Raw genomic sequence first — 20,914 nt, forward strand, 5'->3', positions numbered from 1 at the left:
TAACTACATTCACCTTCAGAGTTTCTAAAACAGAATCCTGTGGAGTCATAAAAAGGTAGCACAGAGATAGTAACGTTGGGACAGCAGGTACTTACACAGAGAGGAAACAGGTTTGCAGTTCAGAATTACATACAGGTTCATTCTTGCAGTGCACAGGTGGTTTCTCCAGCAGCCTTCACGTTTTATTTACTAATTTCCTCCACTTAATTTGATCTGGTAAGATAGTTTTGAAACCTTTTTGTTGGTTTGTTTAGTTTGCTTTTATGTATTTGCATTACCCTCATTTAGTAAAGGCTGGTTCCTCCATTATTTGTAATCCTGTATTATTTACTGCTCAGTGAATTCAAAAGCACTTAAAATAACTTGGACGTTACAGATCTGTGGCCTTTAATCGATGTTGTTGAATTTATAGTAAAAAGCAACAGCAGGAACAGTTCTTTTGAGGCTTTTATTCTATAATGTAGCACACTTTGGCTTTTTAATATATGAATTGTGTTTTAAGGTTGATTTCATAAATGAATTAGGTAGACTTTCCAGTATGGTTTGCATGAACTCAAGGAAATATTAGTATTCTGCACTGTCTCTGCTTGTAGTCTAGTCAGTGCTGTAGAGATGTTTTGTTTCTATTTCATTTGCCTGCAGTTAATCTTTTTCAGCTGCCAATATGATTAAATACACACAGTTGTCTTCCAGTTGCCTCCTGAGTAGTGAGGCAGAAATTCAAATAAAGCTTCCCTTAAATAAAGTTGGCTTGAAGATACAAGCAGAAACCTTGAAATGAGTATTTCAGGTGCAGCACCAAGGAAGCTGTCGTGTTAAGCAGAGGTTCATTTAGATACATCTGTGGATCTGCCAGTTTATCTTCTTTACCCACCTTAAAATAACATTGATAGAGCCTAAACCACAGTATTTTTTGTTTCAAATGGAAATCACTTTAATGAAACAGTGACATTTTGGGTTGTTTCAGGAGTATGCTTTAAAACAGAGTGAATCTTGCTGGTAGTGAAGGAGTTTTATTAAGCTGTTTGTTCCTGAACGTGTCACCGTGGTTTTGTGCCATCTGCACTTTTATCAGTGTCTGAGAGAGCTGCAGTGGCTTCAAGAAATAGAACCTAAAATAAATATCTAATATGGGAACACTGGAGCCATGGACAGATCTGAGCACATCTATTTGAAAGGAATTTTTTTTTCTCTGCTGGCCAACATTTGAGTTGTTATTGGCAGTGAATGTTGCTCCAGTTTCTGGTAACAGAAATTCTGTGGAAATCAGTGAGTTCTGCAAAGACTTGTTGCTTAGTGAAATGGTTAGTTCAAATTATTTTGAGGTATTCTTAGATATAGTTCTTTTGTGGTGATTTCCTTGCCATTGTCTACCTATTCTAAGTGTCAGTTTGTGGAGAAAATGTTGTTCCTGCTCTCTGAAACCTTTCCAGAGTATTTTTACAGATCTCTGGGGAGCAAAAAAGGAATACTGCCAAGGCAAAGTAGGCATTTAGTTCTTCAGTTATAAAATACCTGTCTTAATAATATTTGTCTCCAGTTAAAAGAGAACAAGTTCCTGAATTAGCAGCCTAATTACCAGGGGAAGTTTTAAGCAGACTGAATTCTGCAATACTTGTTGAGACCTCAGTTGTCATGTAATGGGATGCAATTTTTTATAATTGTGGAAAAATAGGTTAATATCAGGTATCTCTTCTTGTTTTCTTGCTTGTTATGCATTTCTTTTGTATATATTTAGAAAGTACCTCGAACTCCATCTGTGATCCAAGTTCTCTCTTCAGAAAAAGCTCTGGTAATGATAGTTGTAATATCAATTTACCCTTTTGCTGTGTTGGTCAGGGTTGCTCTGTAGGCCTCAGGAGCTGCATGGCTGTTCCTGCCACATTCAGCTTGAGGGCTGAAATGGTGTCATATGGATGTAAGCGCATTACATTCAAGCCAAGCCAGACTAAGGCTGTTTCTGCACAGTAGCTTACGTCTTTCAGTGAGTTAATGCAATACTCTTTAGGAAAACAGTGACTTCTACCTGCTGTTCCTCATGGTTTGACTGTGGATCCTGATTGCAGTCTTGTCTAGTTCCCCTAAAAAATTATATTTATTATAATGTAGAGGCTCAGTGTTGAAGGGGTATGTAGGGAGCACAGTCAACCATGAGCCGGAATAACGAACAAATAGCATCTCACAGGGCACAAGAAAAGAGATTTTATAATTTGTAAATAGTTAAAAGGAATTAAAATAGGTTAAAATCTTTGAGTGAATCAAGGCCTCACTCGGGTTGGGTCTCCTGGACTCTGGCCCTGCTGCCTGTGCTCCCTGAGCCCTGTTTAAGCCGCTCTGAGAAGTCACGTTTGAAGCAGCTGCTCCTTGGGATCAGGTGTGCTGCTCACCTGGCTGCTCCTGGCTGTGGAAAAAACCCACTTTCTGCCCTGGCCACTTGGTGTTACTATTCAATTAAGAAAAAGACTTTTGGGACCGCATCTAAGGGATTTTTTTTTTTTTTTTTAATACACTTAATTAGAATCACTGTGTGTGCTTACTGGTTCACATCCTTTGCAGAAAAACTCTTTAGTGAAATGTCCACCTTTGAAATGAGTGACAAAAGGAGCCTTTCCTCTCATCAGTGTTCTCCTTCCCTTGCTCCAGCAGGCTGGGGAGAGATGCCTGCTGTCCACACAAAGACCGAAGCTTCTTGGGGAGAGCCCTCGTCCCCTTCTGCTGCAGTTGATAATGGCACTTCGGCGTGGGGGAAACCCCCCAGCAGTGGGACCGGGTGGGGAGAGAATCCTGCCGAGCCGGCAGGGACATATGGAAGAACAAACACTCCAGCTGCTGCCCCAGCACTGTGCAAACCAGGTACACACGTGGGTGTCACACCCTGAGAGGTTGGGGGAGAGGACGGGGAAAGTGGGTTTGTTTCTGCCAGCAGTTTTTAAACAGAGCTCCTGGTTTCCTGTGCACTGAAATCAGAGGCTGTCTTAATTTCGTTCTCAAAGCTGCATTAGCTGCCTCTAACTGTCGATACTCCAGGTACCAAATTAATCCAAAAATATGAATATAGTGCATCAGTCCAGTAAATTTAAAGGAGAGTAATTTTGTGTACTTGGAAAGCAGTATGGTAGAGAGGCAGGAATTGTAGAGATGCAGAAGAACATGACTAGATGCCTAAAGAAATGTAATTGGGATGAGAAGCAGCAGAGTTCAGCCAAAGTAGGACTGATTCTGATAGGAAAAGCAACACCTGAGAACAGCTAGTTATAACCTCACTGTTGGGTCATAACCTCACTGTTGGGTCATACTTGAGGGAGTGGGTATTTTCTTCAGCTGTTACAATTGTTCACAGGTTCAGGAACATCCCGAACTACTTCCTGCTTCATGATTCCTAACTCATGTTATTTGATAAAAATCCTTTATCTCTGAATGCCCTGAAGGCTACAGTGATTGCTTTTGGCTTCTGTTTTGGCTGTGGGAGTTGCCTGAAGTTCACTCCTGCAAAATACCATATTGAGGGAGAGATAGAAGGCTCAGAACACATAAAAGGAGAAGCGAGAGGTCTTAAGATGAGTAATCCCAGCTTTAAACAGAGTAAACAGAATAAAATGGACTGCAGGGACACAACCTCATCACTGAATAGGTGATGAGGTTCCCTGCAGCTCCTTTCAGACTCCATTCTTCCGAGATGGAAATGAGTTTCTGACTGTTAATGACCTCGAAATTTGGGTTTGTTCGTCGGAAGAATGTGGCAGCTAAAATGGTGAGATTCGTTGAAAGCAAAATAGCACTTAACAAGTGTGTGGTCATAGTTTGGTTCCCTGTTCCTAGGAGACTGGAGTGGCCATGACCACAGATCTTGCTTGTTCTGGGGAAAGCAGGACTTGTGGTTGCTGGATTTTTTTCTTCTCTTAAGTATTTAGAGAACTTTTCTTTTTTGCTAGCTTCAGAGAAGGCGTCCTTATCATTTAATGCCAGTTAAACTATTTGATAAACCTCTGTGTCTCTTGGAAATACTCCTGTTAGCACAATGAATATGGCACAAAAGGATATTTCTGCAAAATTAAGAATTTTTCTTCTCCCTCTTTCCCTCCAGCTTCAAAATCTATGCAAGAAGGCTGGGGCAGTGGTGGGGATGAAGTGAATCTCAGTACTAGTCAGTGGGAAGATGAAGAAGGAGATATGTGGAATAATACTGCTTCACAAGAGAGCAGCTCCTCCTGTAATTCCTGGGGGAATGCCCCGAAGAAAGGACTTCAAAAGGTAAAACAAAAATAAAGACACTCTCTAGGAAGAGTGGATTTAGTATTAACATTTGTAGAATAAGTTGTCACAAGTTTGCTGTTGCATTACACCTGAAATTAGATCTCTGACACCTGAACCCAAGCACAGCTTGCCACTACAGTGGTTCAAGTACAGCCTACCTTGTTTCCAGGGGAAAATGGGAGATCTTTGAATTTAAGCATGTCAGATGCTTTGGGAGTTTTGTTGCTGTTGCCTTTGTTTTTTTTTAAGTTTTCTAAGCTTCCATGTATTCTAAAATGAAAATGTATTAACAGAAAGAAAAAAGGTGTTAAGGGGGCTTTCAGTCACTTCCCATGGTGGTGGGAAAGCAGTAGTTTGTGATGGATTTGTTTAACAAAACCAGCTGTTTTCTGTTTGTGAGGCACCAACAGATAACTGTACGGGGTGTGTGTGTGTGTGTGAGAACAAAGCGAACTTGTATTAATGCTGCACTCAACCGAGAACGTAGAAATTTGTGTGAGGAAGTTTCCCATTGCACAATCTTTATTTCAGGACAAGGCCAGGCTGTAACTTAAAGGAATTGGGAATGCATTTAGCCACTTTGTTTGTTGTTCCATTAGCCAACAGTTAGGCCGGTGATTTGATCAAGTATGGTTGTTTCTTGTACTGTCCGCAGCCCAAAACAAATCCGCGCTTGTCCCTTGGTACTTTCTGGAGAACTGAAAGGAAGAGACTTCTTAAGGATTTTGTGATAGAAAAGCTGCACAGAGATCTTTTAAAGGTGTTTATCTAGACGCTCTTGTTTGTTTTTAAGAAAATACACTGAGTAACATTCTTAACTTCAAGGTCGCAAACTTGTTTTTGGGAATGTTTTTCAGGAAGTGTTGTACTATTTCGGCTTTATTTCATTACGTTTTTCTGCCAAGGATTAAAAATGAAATATGTAAATTCAAAGGTGGTTTTAATTCAGTGGTCGACAAATCAAATATTAAATAGCACACTGAACTTTATTCAGCTGAGATAAAATTTGTTACACTTTTGGGGGAAGAGAATCGTAGTCGCGTTGCTCGGAGGGTTCTTCAATACTTTCTGAATTAATGTACTAATACATCTTTCAGTAGCATGTGTTATTAATAAAAAACACTTACCATTTCTTTTATGTACATCTCACTAGTATGAAGGTGGAAACCAGCCCATTAATGCAGTCTCCCATTTATTTACTAAGGGCATGAAGACATCTAGCAAGCAGGATGAGGCCTGGATCATGAACCGTCTGATAAAACAGCTCACAGACATGGGCTTCCCTGTGAGTAGTGCACAGACAGACACCTCTGACTTAGCCTTGGTAGCTTATAGTTCTGGCTTGATTTGTGTCAGACTGTAGGTACAAAAAGACCTTCAGTCTCTTCTTCAGGTCAGGAAGTAGCTCTGTTACCTGCACTTGGACTTCAGACATCTGCTGTAAACTAGGGAAGTGCTCTGAAATCAACTGGAGGATACACTTTGTGTGATGGCATTTATAATATTTTGATGTTCAGAGTTTTATGACAACAGGTATTGCTTTGAACTGCAGTAATAATTCCACTCCTGTTCCCCTTTTCTTATTAAACAGGTAAAATGAGAGTATAGCTGGATTATTTTTATTTTTAGAGAAAAATCGTTGTGATATTTAAGTTGTCTGTAGGAAACGGGAAGAGTTTAAACAGAGCAGTGTGGTTTGACCTCATAGAGCTGGTACTTGGCAAACTGAAACAACTGAGTTGTGAGAATCGCCCAAAGGAGAAAAAAAAATACACACAGACATTATTTAGGCTGCAGAGTAAATATTAGATCCAGTGTTTAAGAGATTTATCTGTTTTCTCAGGTTGCTTAGAAATCCTATGAGTGCGATTACCTTTTTTCTTAACATAATTCGTATTTTTTGACAGAGAGAGCCAGCGGAAGAGGCCTTGAAGAGCAACAGTATGAATCTCGATCAGGCCATGAGTAAGTATCTGTGTAAGTAATTTTTTTTGTCTTTAAAGCAACAGAGGGAACCCTTCATGATTCCGAGAGTTTCATTATGTCCAGATCAATTGGGTAATATTTGTTTTCTTGCTTTTGCCTTTGCAAGCAAGATGTATTTCTCAGAACTACTGTTGGCAACTTTATACTGTCTCTGTGTCGCCTTTTCCACTATAATTTCTTTTTCTGTGCAGGTGCTCTGCTGGAAAAGAAGGTGGAAATGGACAAGCGTGGAATGGGAGTGACCGACTATAATGGAATGGTCACCAAACCCCTTGGCTGCCGCCCACCACCAATCTCCAAAGAGTCTTCCATGGACCGCCCCACCTTCCTTGACAAGGTGAGCTCAGAAACAGGAATGTGATACACAAGTCCAGGTGTGCACTGTGTAGAGAGAAGGGTGATGGATATGGCTTTATTCCTTTTCTGGGCTTTATTTAATCTCACGGGGAACTCGGTCCTTGCGTGAAGGACCAGTGATTTGATTCCCACATAGAAATAAACAATGGTCATCACCGGTTTTACACTTGAAAACTTATCAAGGAATCAGTAATACAATGAAACTAGAAGTGGAAAACACCAAAGAAATGAAGCACAGAAATTCTTTCACTCTGTGAGGGTCCAGACAGTCAGTGACCCTTACCCTTGCCCACATTAACAATCAGGCAGGACCAAGGCCAAAATCTTCACGAATTAGGCTCCTAATTCCTCTTTCAGTTTTGAGCTTCTTATAGATTTCAGTGAAAGTTCAGTACCTAAATAGGAAAGAGAAGCTGAGGTATTTTTGTTAAGTCTCAGAGCAGACACGCACAGTCAAAAATAGCTTCTCCAATGAGCTTCCCTTTCTCTGGTCACATATGACAAATTTCACAGCACCATTTAATGACTGAAGAGAAGGCTCCACAAGTTTGTGGTGTCCAAAATTCAAAGTGACTAAAGAAAAGAATATGGAGAAAAGTGCTGCCAGATGTTCAGTACGAAATGAGGTTTACAATCTGATGCAAAGTCCCACTAAATCACCCCAGAACTCCCCTGAAAATTATTGATAAGGAAAGAACAATCTCACATGCCAGGTCTGTGTGTCACAGGTTATCTAGAGGTTCACACAGATGGGTGGTGGTAGATTCTGAACACATAAATTGGTGCTTTTCACAAACTGTGCTGAAACCAATTCATTTTGCATAAGCTGTGTGCAGGATGTGAGGCAGAAATGATACCTAGTCATATAAAGTTCATTCTTAGCTATGGCAAACTTTAATGAATATGTTAATTAAAGGCCACGAGATGCATGCATGCATGCCAGTTAACCTTCCCTTTTCTTGGATAACAATATCTTTAGCAGTAAAATTATTGCCAGAGAGAGAGGTGCATTATGTGCAGCATGATGCATAATTATGGAAACATATGTTAAACACAACTATTGAGAAGGGAGTACTAAAATCATTAATATTCATACAGCAAGTAAAATCTATCAGTCTAGGCATAATCTGTCACAGTGACTTTGCTATAACAAAAGGAAATAATCCCACACTGTATTTGTTAGCTATCACAGTGTTGAGCAACTTGTTAAGTGAATTAAATAAATATAGTTCCTACTTGAAGAACAGATTTTTTTCTCCAAAGAAATTCTTTCTAGTTTTGCAGCTCATGCTAATAGAGCAACTCCTCTTCCCTAAAGGCTTTCTGCCCTTTGTGGTAGTATTCCAGAGCATGAGTCTGGAGCTGTTTCCTTTCCTGCTCAGATCATCCTTGTGAGGAACAAGCTCTCAGCACAGCTGGACAGAGCATTCCAGCCAACATTCCCTGTTTTACTTACTGCCTTAGCAAGTCATTATCCTTTTATTGGCTCTGCCGAGTCTTCAGTGAGCTCTGCAAGGTTCCTCTTCATGAAATTTTAGGTTGGGTTTGTGTGCTCATTGCTACCACTCTCACTGATTCTCTCAGCTCACCTGCATTGAGACTCCATCATTTTTCTCCTGCGTTTTCTCTGACAGGTAAAGCCAGCACTTCACTTTTTTTTAACCTTATGCATTTGAGGAGGGAGAATTTCCAACCCTGACATTTGCTTCTGGACCCTCTGAACTCCCTCTTCTCTCTGAATCAGTAGTGATCTGTACAACTCACCATCACCTTTGAATGTTTGCTTTCTCTTGTTCCTCAGTGCTTGCTGCAGGTGCTCTTTATTCCGTGTCACACTGAGTCAATCTTTGGCACTTGGTGCTTTGTTAATTGTTTTATTTCTCAGGGTGTTATCTTGACCTGTAGGAGCATAACATGAGAAGGGAGAAAATCCAGTGGCTTGGAAGAAATAAAGATGCAGCCCTGATGCATGACCTCAACCACATTATCTTATACTTTGCCCTGATGCTGCTTCCAAACTTTCTCCCAAATTCTTGAGCACACAGGAGACTCTGAAATTCTCACCTTACAAATGAAGTCTCCTTTTCTCTACTGTCTTATTCATTGATGAGCTCTTCCTTTCTACTACTGAGAGATCCAGGTCTACAAGTCTTGATGCCTCTTAACTGCAAAAGTCTTATGACTAGGCATTTTTCTTGTTTCTAATTGAAACATCATATTTGTTGGTTTTTTCCAACCTCATCCTTCACATTCTGATCCCAGTAATCTCTGGTGACTGTGACTGTTTTTTGTCATTGGGGCAACAAACAGGATATTTTGTTATTATGCAGAAACGCTTTTTAAGGCCTGGCAATTAGATAATAATTGCCAGAATTTTAAGCTTGACTTAAAATTCTTCTTTCCTTCATCTCTACTTCCTATGATTTGATGACTGTTCCTTTTTTGAACTTGCAGACTTTGAAACCACTTTCATCTTCCCCTGTATAATGAGTATTTCTCTGAGTATTGCATTTCCTCCAAGTTTCTTTTGGCTCTACCTAACTCCTGTCTGATTTGAAGAGAACTTATTTTGAGATGAGATTTTATTACTTTACTTTCCTCTTTTAGAAAAGGGGTTTTTTTAAACTTTTTTTTTTTTTAGGAAGTCAGTGTGTATTTTCTACCACCTATTTCTGTTACTGACTTTGCATAAAGACCTCTGACAAAATCCATGAGCCTTGCTCTCTGTTTGGGGCATTTTGATTCATGAAGTGGCAGTTGCTGGGAGGTGACTGTCAAAGTGTCCAGGAATCCTCTGCTAAATAATCTATATCTCAGAGGGCTGAAAAAACCTTAGAGTAACACCACTTGCATTCTGTCACATTTGGTACTTGAGAGTATTGTGAGAGACTTTCCAAAGTCCTAAAAAGCACCAGTGTGGTGTTTTGTGTTGGATTGCTGTAGTAGCAAACCCTGCAGTAGGATTTTACAGGTGTGTCAAGTCCCTCCAAAAAAGTTAAAAGCAGTGCTGTATTGAGCATAATGTGATGATTCCAATGTGGAGGATTTGCTTAATTGATTAGCCTGAGGGAGAAATGTAACATAAATTTGTAAGTAAATCACTGAAGAAGAAAAGTTAGGTAGAAAAGATTGCTTTTCAGGAAACAAATATTATGTAAAGGAGCCTGAAAAATAATGGATTACAAACCACTGTGAGCAGTAAAGGTGTCCCCTGGTCTGGGTTGGGAATGATTTTAAGTTGACCAACTAAAATACTTTATGTTAAATGAATTGATTTCAGTTCAGTTACAGAGCACAGATTTGTGCAGCAGTTTAAATAAAAGAGAACCAAATGAATGTGAACAGAGTGTCATAAACTTGAACAAAAGCCATTTGCTGCAAAAGGAACACCCTTGTGAAGGAATCTGCCTGGTCTAGAAATTAAATGCCTGAGTCTCCAGTGTGGCTTCTCCTCCACCATCCCTGGCACTGCCTGTTTCAAAACTGAGAAAAAATAACGTCAGTGAGACAAGACTTGAATAAATTTGGGGGGCAGGGAGGGATTGCATTTCTCTTTCATGGTCAGTAGGTCTGTTCACATAGGAAACAATGGCATCTGAAGGAGAGAGCACACACCAAGCTTGAAATTATTTTCACTTTAAAGGGGGAAGGGTAGAATTGTAAACATATGTCTGTGATCTGAAGAGAAATCCTTGAACCTGTTACTGTCATGCAAGCTGCAGTTGTTTGTGGAGTGTGACTGATGTCCAGTAGAATGTAAAATATCTCAAGCTGAAAGGCCTTGGGGATATCATTAGAAAATGTCAGTGTCCCCCTCAGGATAGTCAGATAACATGTCAAGTGTCACTTTGCCTCATAGTAAAGAAACTTTTCCTTTGCATCAAAGGAGAGCTGTTGAAAATGCATTTTTCAGCATTAACTTAGAACATAAAATTCACTGAGCATGCTTGCTGCATTAGGTCATTTATTTGGGTATCTGGTTCGCAGACGGGGCTGCTTTTTGAACAAAGGAGGTTTATCAATACCTCACAATCCTCTGGGGCATTGAATTTATAGGTTGAAATAACCAGGCTCCTCTCACCTGTTCAAAAAGCCTTTCCTTGCAATGAACACATGGCCTGAAAAACCCCAGTCCGGCGCATTGCAAATTAGAGATTTTTCCCTCTGCCTGTTTTTTCGGAGCCCTACTTTGTACACAGTGTTATTTGATCATGCTTGCCGCAGGCTCCCCAGACATCAAAGCACAGTTTGAGATAGAACTCGGTGCCCCACTGTAATAGGAGTGAGATATCTACCTGTTTGATTGGGGATTCTGTAATTTATTTTATTTTCTGCCTTGCTGTTTGCCCCCCGTGGGGGCTGCCTCCTGTGCATCATAGCCACGCTCAGCCGTGGTTCCTTGCAGCCCAGTTATCAGAGGGGGCTCCTCCTGCCTTGCTAAAATCTGCCTCCTCCTGGGGATGTTCAGGAAGGCTGCACAGACGATATTGTCATTATTGGGTTTAAGTGGTTTGTGTTCATTGGGTGCAGTGTAATGTTTCATAGTGGGTATTAATAACTCAGCGCTATGCGAATATTAAAAGAGGCTCATGTGTCTCAGTTAGGAAAGGGGATTAGTGTAAAAATGCTTTTTTAAGAGCAGAGCTATGATGTGGAACCAAATCCAGACTGATGTTAAATAAGCTGATCTGGCCTCTCCCAAGTTTTGGGTTGGCTAAAGCATTATGTCTGATGTCTGCACTCCGCTGCTGAGAGTTTTCCAAACAGACAGAGGACTTCCCTGAAATGTGCTGGCTCTCTTCCCTTTGCACCTTTCAATCTGGTGGAGAAAAGAGGAGATAATCCAAGTGGGGAGAAGGCAATGGCCACATGATAGCTCTGCAGTTGGCTGCTAGAATCCCTCCTTTCCTCTGGAGAGGTGGGTGAGGGTGATTGTGCATTTGGGGATTAAGAGCAACCGAGTTAAGAAAAACAGTACCTTAATGCTGTTTCTCTCTTTCTTCTCCCTTCACTCCATGCTTCTCATTCCCTGTTATTCATACCTTTTTTTTATATATATATTTTTATTCATCCATGCCCTTTTCTGTCTCCATGGGACACTGTTTTGTGCGCTGTCGGCTCCTGGCACCGCACACAGCTCACCCTTTCTTTCTCCAATCAGGATGGCGGCCTAGTGGAAGAGCCCACTACTTCACCATTTTTGCCTTCACCAAGCCTGAAGCTCCCCCTTTCAAACAGTGCACTCCCTAATCAGACCCTGGGCGGGATTGCCTCAGGGCTGGGCATGCAAAACTTGAATTCTTCTAGACAGGTAAGGCTGTCAGGGGAGATCCAAGGTGAATTTCAGCTCTCTTGGATTAGCTGCTAGAGCCCGTCCGTCACTTCCCCAGGGAAAACGGGTTTAAACTGAAAGTGCAACATCTTTGTTCACATGAAATATCAGTGGAGGAACTACCTGCTGTGTAAACGTTTCACCTTACAGGACATAAAACAACTGCTTAGTTGTAATTAGCCTGTTAATGACACACTTCCATTAAGAAGAGTCTGTAGTGTTGTGAATTTATATCCCTGAACCCTGGCGTGGCCCTGCTTTGATTGATGGAAATCCCTTTTTTTGAGGCATTGCAAATTGTCACACTCAGAGGCAGAGACATTGCTCTAGTTCATTTTTCCTGGCAGGCTTAATTATTCAGTGATGAGATGGGAAGAAGTGAGGGGGGCTTTTTTATTCCTGCTTTAAGTATCAAGGCAGCTCATAGTTTTGCAGGTGGCAAGAAAGAAGCTGGACTTCCAGCACCCGGGTCAGATGGAGCATTGAGGCAAGGGGGGTGTTTTGGCCCTTGGGTAGAACATGCTGAAAGGGAAAGAAAAGGAAAGGAGATGGGGTGGAAGACTGATAACCACCATAAGACTGAGAGGCTGTAAAGGCTGTTGATTATGAAAAGGTTATTTTTGCCATCAAATTGAAGTTCTAGCAAAAGTAAAAACAACACAGAAAAATGCTGTCTGTCATTCTAGGGTGGCTCTTCTTATGTATATTCTTTTAAAGTTAGTTTTTTAAAGGCAATACTTGTCCAGTACTTCCAACTCATTAAGCACATCTTTCTGAAAGAGAGCCTGCACTAACAGCATGTCCATTTTCAGGAGCTTTGTAAAATGATCAAGTACAAAAACTGCTTACCTAACTTGAGGTTGGGGTTGCTGTGAGTTTAATGCCTCCATTCTCCCTTGCTACACAAATACAAACATTTTGGGCAGGTACTTTGCATTGTTCATCTCTTGACCCTCCAGGGCTATGCATCTTTATAAAAGCCATGTTCAACTTCAGCTGCCTTTTGTTCAGGCATCTGTACAAAGTTTTGGGGGTTTGGGATGTTGGGTACGTGGCAATCCTTGCCATGCCCGATTCTAAACCCGGTTGTCAACACAGTCTGTATGTGCTGCTTTCTTTATTCGTGCCTGTCATAACCACTGAGAATAGAGACTGCACAGACAAGTAACATCCAGGTTATGTGTTGAGTGATGTCTTTACATGCCAGTGCCATTCTTGTCCTGCTGCAGATACCGAGTGGCAATCTGGGTATGTTTGGCAATAGCGGAGCAGCACAAGCCAGGACCATGCAACAGCCGCAGCAACCGCCAGTGCAACCTCTTAATTCATCCCAGCCTAGTCTTCGTGCTCAAGTGCCTCAGTTTCTATCCCCTCAGGTTAGATTTCCACTCATAAGTTTTCCCTTTGCCTAGAACTCTTCCATGCTCTCCTCTCCTGAGGTTTGCAGCCACTGCTGCCTGGCTGTGTCCCTGTTATCTATTTACATGTTGCATGGCTGAGATGGTCTCACATTATGTACATTACTTGTGAGGGCACATCATTGAGTTCATTTTTGCAAACAGTGGGTGTTTCTAAGCAGTTTGTTCTCATCTCTTTTTCTGTAAATGAACTTTTGAGTATGGTTATTAAGATAACCTTGCTAATTTTTGGATAGTTCACAGTACCATTTCAGGTAACAGTAATATATTCCAGCTGAAGTTTTGTGGCTCTTATGAATGGCTCACGCAGTTGTCACTGTTAAAAGAGAACATACAATGTTTAATACACTGCTCTTCCTTAGGTTCAAGCACAGCTTTTGCAGTTTGCAGCAAAAAACATTGGTCTCAGCCCTGCACAGTTAACCTCGCCAATTAATAATCCTCAGCATATGACGATGTTGAACCAGCTCTATCAGCTGCAGCTGGTAAGTTAAAAGACATGGCAAATAAGCTCTGAATCAGAATTGAAGGCATGAAGATAAAATGGGGAACTGCTATCTAAATTTTTAAATGACGTGACAGATCTTCAAAACAATCAGATCCTGATTTCTTTGGTAGAGTTTCTTTTTAAAGAAACAGAATCATATTTTTTGCCTCAGGCTTTATAAATAGTCATTTGTGGAATAATTATCCTTTACAGCTGATCAGTGGAACTAAAAGTCGGTTGTCTTCCTACTGCTGTGAGTAACAGTGTATTCTAAAACAGCACTGATGTGTGTGTTACATGTCAATATAGACCACTGACTGACCAGCTGAGAGGTGTGTCACAACAGAACCAGAGAAACCTTGGCAGTGCTGGTCACCTGAGTTACCTGCAGAACTTCCTTCATTTGCCTCATTAGAACATAAAGTGCAGGGCAAATTTCCTTTAATTAATGGAATTAATGGTATATTAAAAATACCATATGATAAGAACTACTTATTTTTTGCAAGCATGTTCTTTTGCTGTTGTGTGAAAATTTTGTGTATATATATATATATATATATATGTGTATGTGCATATGAAAATTTTGAGTTGGATTTTAAGATTATTTTAAAAAGAGATACTGCCAAGTCAGTATTTGCCAGGGTTAAACATAGAATTGAGGATGACACACTAGCTTAGTTGCTGCTCTCAATGTGCTAGAGAAACTGTTCTGTTAGTAACAGTGTTTGATACTATTATTCATTTCTCCTTACGTTTTGAGGAGCACAGCATTATTGTCATAATAATTTAACAGTACCCAGCTACTTGAAAAATATCTGTACGGAATTTCCTTTGGATTTTGAATTCATGTGTTTCAGAGAAACACCTTGCATGTCAGTTTGCTGCCAAGCTAACCATTTTAAAATCGTGGATTTTTTCAGGAATAAAGCAGCAAAAGCGATTTAACTACAGTGTTGTCAGAACTCAAAAAAAACCACAAAAATGAACACTGGACTAAAATAAATATATTATAAATTACATTTGCGACAAGGTTGTTACTTTAGCTTCATTGACTGTTTTCAGAGAACTCCAGTGTTTGTCTTTTCTATTTCATGATGTACCAGAGCAGCTCTAGCAAGCATGTTCAGCCTGTTGTGTGTGTTGGGGCTCTGACCTCTCCCTTGTCTCTGCAGGCGTACCAACGTTTACAAATCCAGCAGCAGATGTTACAGGCTCAGCGTAATGTTTCCGGACCCATGAGACAACAGGAGCAGCAAGTATGTTTGCCTGCCAGCCCAATCTCTGCATTACTTCGGTTTCAATAGCTTAAAAAGACCAAATGACATTATACCAAAGCAGCTAAAGCATCCTTAAAACAGGAATGCAGTGCGTGACAGCAAAGGGTGCTGAGTGTTAAAGCTGTTTCACAGCGTTATTGGAGGAAAGCTCTTCACCCCTTAATACAGTCAATTCTTATTTGTAAAGAGATCCATTGTGTTATTTCACTGCAGAGAAAGAAGTCTGGTGTCTTTTTGTTCCATTGAGCATTTATTGATCCTCTCTCCTGCAGGTTGCACGTACAATCAATAACATGCAGCAGCAGATCCAGCAGCACCAGCGCCAGCTGGCCCAGGCCCTGCTTATGAAGCAGCAGCCTCCCCCTCCACATCTATCTTTGCACCCCTCTGCAGGCAAATCAGCCATGGATAGCTTTTCACCCCATCCCCAGGCTCCCGGCCTACCTGACCTGCAGACCAAAGAGCAACAGTCTTCACCGAACACCTTTGCTCCTTACCCTCTTGGTGAGTGTCCTCCCTGCAGCAGGTCCACATGGAAAACACAGAGGGAGTCTATTTCCTTAACTCAGCATCTAAATATTTTGCTCCACAGTGTAACAAACATAAATACATAAATATATATGTTTATTAAATAACACTGAAATGCCAAAACAAAATCACGGCACTACATGCCTGTGTTTTGGCTGTGTTTGAGGTTTGTGGTAGCTGTATTTGCTCACCTGTGTTCTGCCTACAAATAACCAGAAGACAAAATTTGCCTGATTAACTATTCACTTATGGTACTGTTTATGAACTGAGTGTAAATTAACAGCATCATGCTGTAAAATGCACACATGTCATATTGATAAACAGGAATATCATCTGGGAAAGTCGTGGAAAGTCATCTTTCCGCTGTAATCAGCACTGGTAAGGCATCAGTTTTGGTCAGTGTATTCCAAGAAATAAATGGATCAGAGTGTAGGGGAGGTGATTAGATGTTTCAAAAACACAACTGCTAAGGAAGAAATGAAATCCTCTGCTCACTGTAGTCTGAAGAGGATTTAAGAGACATGCAAGAATCTTCAAAAATGTAAAAGAGCTGTGAATAAGTTTTCTTGCATGTGGCTAATGGAAGAAGTAATAAACTTTTGTTGCCTAAAAGGAGAACTAGCTAAACATTAAGGATCACTTGGTTGCTTTAAGCAAAGTAGAGTATTGGAATGAATTATCTGGGAAGTTCCTAAAATCTTCTTCAGCAGCCATTCTCTGGTAGATTAGACATAGATCTGTCAAATATGATTGATGTCAAAATAATCGATTGGGCCTGGAGACAGGCAGAACAGAGCAACCTTTCAGACCTGTGTGATTGTTTGATGTATGCTACAGACTTCCTTTATGACATAAAGGAATTAATTTAATCTCTTTGTGACTCTCTTTATGCTGGGTACAATAGAATTGCCAAGCTTTATCTGCCATGCAGCAGTTAAGAAGGTAATTCTGACTGCTGTGGTGAGCTGTTATGGCAGGGAGCATCAGAAGGCAAAAGAATTTGTGAATTAAAGGCCTAAGTCTAAGAGGTTCTTATGATTTCTCAGCTTCCTGTGATCTGCTAACATTTAGGATTATATATCAAAAAAGACCCAGATTCGTGTCACAGGAGCATGTCAAAATTATTCCCTAAATAACAGTCTGAGTGAGTCTGTTCTGTGTATACAAAATACAAGCCCAACTAGTAAAATACCCTCTCTGATGAACAGCCGCTGCTTGGCCTTTAATTGGTTGCTTTGTTTGGGATTTTTAAAATGTTGTTAGCAAAATGAAGTGGCAGACATCATGAGGGTGTGCTGGGGAGACATTGGGAATATGTTGGCGTAGCCATGGAATGCTGCAAACTCTTCACTGGTTTAAACATAACATTCCAGTGCATTCTTCTGGAATGCCTTTCCTGAGACAAGTGAGGAGACTGTAAGTAGAAACACAGCTTTAATATATTATCCCTACATCTTTTTTTCCCTCCCTTTTTCATCAAAGTTTTACCATTTTCTGAATTCATGGGAGATGTTTCGGTGTTCTCATAAAATCAAAAGTTCTTGACAGCAGGTTGTAAGTGACACATATACACACATGGGTGTTCAGTATTTCCTGTAGCTAGGTTTTTAAACACATCTTTTAATTATATGATGGATATCTAATGACCTGTTTCCCCTCAGCTGGACTGAACCCGAACATGAATGTAAATAACATGGACATTACTGGTGGTTTGTCAGTGAAGGACACTTCTCAGTCCCAGTCTCGCCTTCCTCAGTGGACACACCCCAACTCAATGGATAATCTGTCTAGTGCTGCTTCTTCTCTTGACCAGAACTCCAGCAAGCACGGTATGTCCCCTGTAATCCCTGTGTCAGTCTGTTTTTTTGGGATTTGAGCCACAGTGTAATTGTAATAATTTTTCTCACGTTACTTTCTTGTGCTCATAAATGGTTGGTACCGAACGCCTTGTGAGCTCGTGAGGTTTTACAGATGATTTCTGCAGTCACATCCAGCAGTGCACTGAAGTGCCTGCAGCTCTCACTTCCTACATGCAATGTAGAAATGGTTTTTTCATTTGTTGAATTTTGTTGTTGAGAACATGGAGTTCAAATAAAACAACCCTTTAGTGTCGGCAAAACAAGTCCCACAACCTTCCCCTTATTCCAGAGCTGTATACCTTCAGTCCTAAAAAACTTTACACGGGCTTTCTCCCACAATTTTTCCAATATCATCAGCCTTTCCCAGCCAGTACTGTACAAAGGCATGATGGATTGCCTTTGGATTCCACCCACCCTGGAATTAGGAGCACAGACTTCTTATTTTTCCCGAAGTGATTGCTAATCTGTTTGAACACCTTTATCCCTAACACCTCCAGTATCCTGAGTCAGTTAGTCCTTTATTTCCTGTACTAAGTTTATTCTGTTGGAACATGGGGCTCTGTTAACTTTAATGTATCCTGGGTTTTGTTATGAGCAGCATGAATTATTCCTTCTGTGACAAGTTTTTTATTGTGAAAGTAGCTGCACTGCTTATGCCAAATTGTTGTTTGATAGTTTGTAGGAACACGAGAACAATTTCAAGTCATCCATCCCATCAGCAATGAATGCCCTGGGAAGGATGAGATAAGGGGTTGCCTACACTGCTATTCCTCAGTATGCTGTCACAGCAAGTTCCTATTTACCATCAGTGTAATGATTTGAATTACTCAAGTCTCTTTTTGGCAGGAATTTAGTGCAAATTTCTTTAACTTGAGTCTAGATTGTACCAGCAGCTCATCTCACAGCTGTAGTCCCTAGTAAGGCTTCAGAGCCTCTTAAGCCTGGCTTACTGTGTTTGTGTTTTAGTTTTCTTTTTACCTTTGTAATACCAAAAATAATTAAAAAAAAAAAAAAGAAAAGAACAAAATATAGGGACTGATGAAACTCCATACCCCAAATTAGTCCTGCTCCTAAAAGAAGCCTTTCCATCTCATTCCTTGCAGGTGCTATACCTGGAGGTTTAAGTATTGGTCCTCCAGGAAAGTCCTCCATTGATGACTCCTATGGCCGGTATGATCTGATTCAGAACAGTGAGTCTCCTGCCAGCCCACCCGTAGCTGTTCCTCACAGCTGGTCACGTGCCAAATCCGATAGTGATAAGATTTCCAATGGCTCCAGCATAAACTGGCCACCAGGTAAGAAAACACAAAGCCTTGGTGTTGAACTGATGTCCTTAAAATGTACTGTTAGATTGATTTATTGCATCCTTCTGATGCACAGAATTGTGACCTTACACCCTTCTCTTTTCTGTTGTATTTGGAACAGAGTTTCATCCAGGAGTGCCATGGAAAGGACTGCAGAATATTGATCCTGAAAATGACCCCGATGTTACTCCTGGAAGTGTTCCAACTGGGCCTACCATAAACACCACGATACAGGATGTGAATCGCTATCTCCTCAAGAGTGGAGGTAAACACACAACTTACTCTCACATCTGTGCATTCTTTCTTCTTCTCTCAAAAAATGTTGACCTCATTTGTTACAGATACAGCATATTTTTGCATGTACTCCTAATCTAATAATGCTTCTGCTCAGAACTTTCACTGAATATCCAGAAATACTTGTTTTAAATATGGGATTAAGAAGTTTCTTGTTTTCCATGGGAACATAAATATTTTTCTATTGGAAAAGGCTGTGAGATGTAATTTAAACTTCTGTGGTCACTGGAAGTTTTTCCTAACCTGTAACACTTGGTTTTGAACGAGATTTTGCTCTCCACACTGCCCACCCTCCTACTTACACTGTGAAATGCTAAGAAGACACAGTACAAAAGTTCCACAGTTGTTGCTGAGGCAGCAGGCTTCTGGCACACTAATTAATTGTAGCTTTGTTAGAAGATCAATCAGCAAAATAAATTAGAGCTGTTTTATCCCCAAAACCATAAAAGAAAAGAAAAAATTAGGGGAATTGACTAGTAAACTACTATTTCCCAGTGTCATTTCCATTCCTTTTGTCTTGGCAGTGCTTACTTCAGAATAAAAAGAGAATTCTATAAAACAATCAAGCATTGGGACTTGTTAGCTAGATGTACTGGAAGTGGATCAAAAGGAAAGGTGGCTTGGTTTAATTGTGATCAGGGTGCTGAAATAGCCAAGTCATCTGCACTCTATTAGAGCACTGTAATAGGCACAGAAATAGCACAATCAGGTTGTCCAGAAGGATCTGTCAGGATTAAAAATGTGGATTTTGTTCTAATAGTTACATCTGTGGTATCAGCACAGATTGTAAATCAGAACTATCCTTGAAATGAGTGTCCAGCTCTGGGCTTGTTAATTCAGTGAGGGATGTGAAACATGAGGGAAAGGAGGCAGGGGTTTCATTGCCTCCAGCCATTTGAGTGCTCTCTTGCCAGGAAGCAATCTTTATTTATGCTGAAGGACTGAGTATTTTTGTGCATGAATAATGCTGAATTAACTTTCAATGACCCAAGTGTGCTTCAAGGGGCAGGCAGAGTTTGAAGTTATAAGAAGTACAAAGATGTAATTCAGTGACAGCTCAAATAGGGTTCAGCCAAGAAATACTCTCTTCAGGCCAAAAGCCTACACCTACAGAGCTGTACCTGTAAGTCAGATGATACCTAATACAGGCCTTCCTGTTTTAGAGAAGGAACACTGGCTCTGCTGGTGTATAATCTGCTGGTAGAAAGAAGAAATAATTTGCTTCTTGGAGAGGGTCAGCAGAGATGGTCTTTGCAGAAGTAAAGAGGCCCTAAGGAACTCAAGCCTTCTGCAGAGCAGGGACTGTTGGGGTCCACCTGTGCTTCCTTTCCTCATTAGCTTTTTCATTTGACCATATAATCTTAATAAAAATATAGTTCAGAATCTGTTTCTTTGTGCTCATATAACCCAGGGGGTTTGCTCTTTGGTAAAATTGCTTGTTGCTGTCAGTACCCATCCATATGAGACTGTGGCTTTCATGGGAAGAGCCTGTCTTTGAACACTGCAGCCTAAAGCACACAGACTGTATTGACAGAGCTGATCCCCATTTAGAGGGCTAGGCTGTGGTGTGCCCTTGGAAACAGGCAAAACCCAAGCTTTTGGGTTGGTTTTTGCTTTGCCCTGTTTGCTAATGAAGCTTTGCAGGGTCAGCTACTATGAGCTGAGAGACGTAGCCACAAGGAAACAGGACCAATGTCAGCTCTGTAGGCTTTTGAATCTGCTATAATTCCATCACTCCTGCCTAGGGAATCGATTATTTCCAGAGAAGGCCTGATACAGAGTTATTTTGCTTCAAACTTGATGTCTGTATTGGTGTCC

The 20,914-nt window shown here is 40.7% G+C and overlaps 1 protein-coding gene across 15 annotated transcripts in view; it reads left to right on the forward strand.

Annotated features, from left to right (window-relative positions):
- TNRC6C (trinucleotide repeat containing adaptor 6C) overlaps positions 1-20,914 on the forward strand; it is a 203,051-nt gene that overhangs the window by 171,678 nt on the left and 10,459 nt on the right. For 4 of the 15 annotated variants that reach the window (XM_064675737.1, XM_064675733.1, XM_064675741.1 and 1 more), the window contains 14 exons: positions 2,644-2,853; positions 4,085-4,251; positions 4,910-5,014; positions 5,459-5,539; positions 6,162-6,219; positions 6,432-6,577; positions 11,735-11,908; positions 13,159-13,305; positions 13,710-13,832; positions 15,007-15,090; positions 15,384-15,615; positions 17,301-17,468; positions 18,602-18,793; positions 18,924-19,067. In XM_064675737.1, the coding sequence (XP_064531807.1) occupies positions 2,644-2,853; positions 4,085-4,251; positions 4,910-5,014; positions 5,459-5,539; positions 6,162-6,219; positions 6,432-6,577; positions 11,735-11,908; positions 13,159-13,305; positions 13,710-13,832; positions 15,007-15,090; positions 15,384-15,615; positions 17,301-17,468; positions 18,602-18,793; positions 18,924-19,067 (2,031 nt within the window). The remainder of the gene's footprint in view (positions 1-2,643; positions 2,854-4,084; positions 4,252-4,909; positions 5,015-5,458; positions 5,540-6,161; positions 6,220-6,431; positions 6,578-11,734; positions 11,909-13,158; positions 13,306-13,709; positions 13,833-15,006; positions 15,091-15,383; positions 15,616-17,300; positions 17,469-18,601; positions 18,794-18,923; positions 19,068-20,914) is intronic. The other 11 variants (XM_064675743.1, XM_064675736.1, XM_064675745.1 and 8 more) reach the window with 8 other exon arrangements.

Source organism: Pseudopipra pipra, chromosome 19, assembly GCF_036250125.1.
Source record: "Pseudopipra pipra isolate bDixPip1 chromosome 19, bDixPip1.hap1, whole genome shotgun sequence".
NCBI lineage: Eukaryota > Metazoa > Chordata > Aves > Passeriformes > Pipridae > Pseudopipra > Pseudopipra pipra.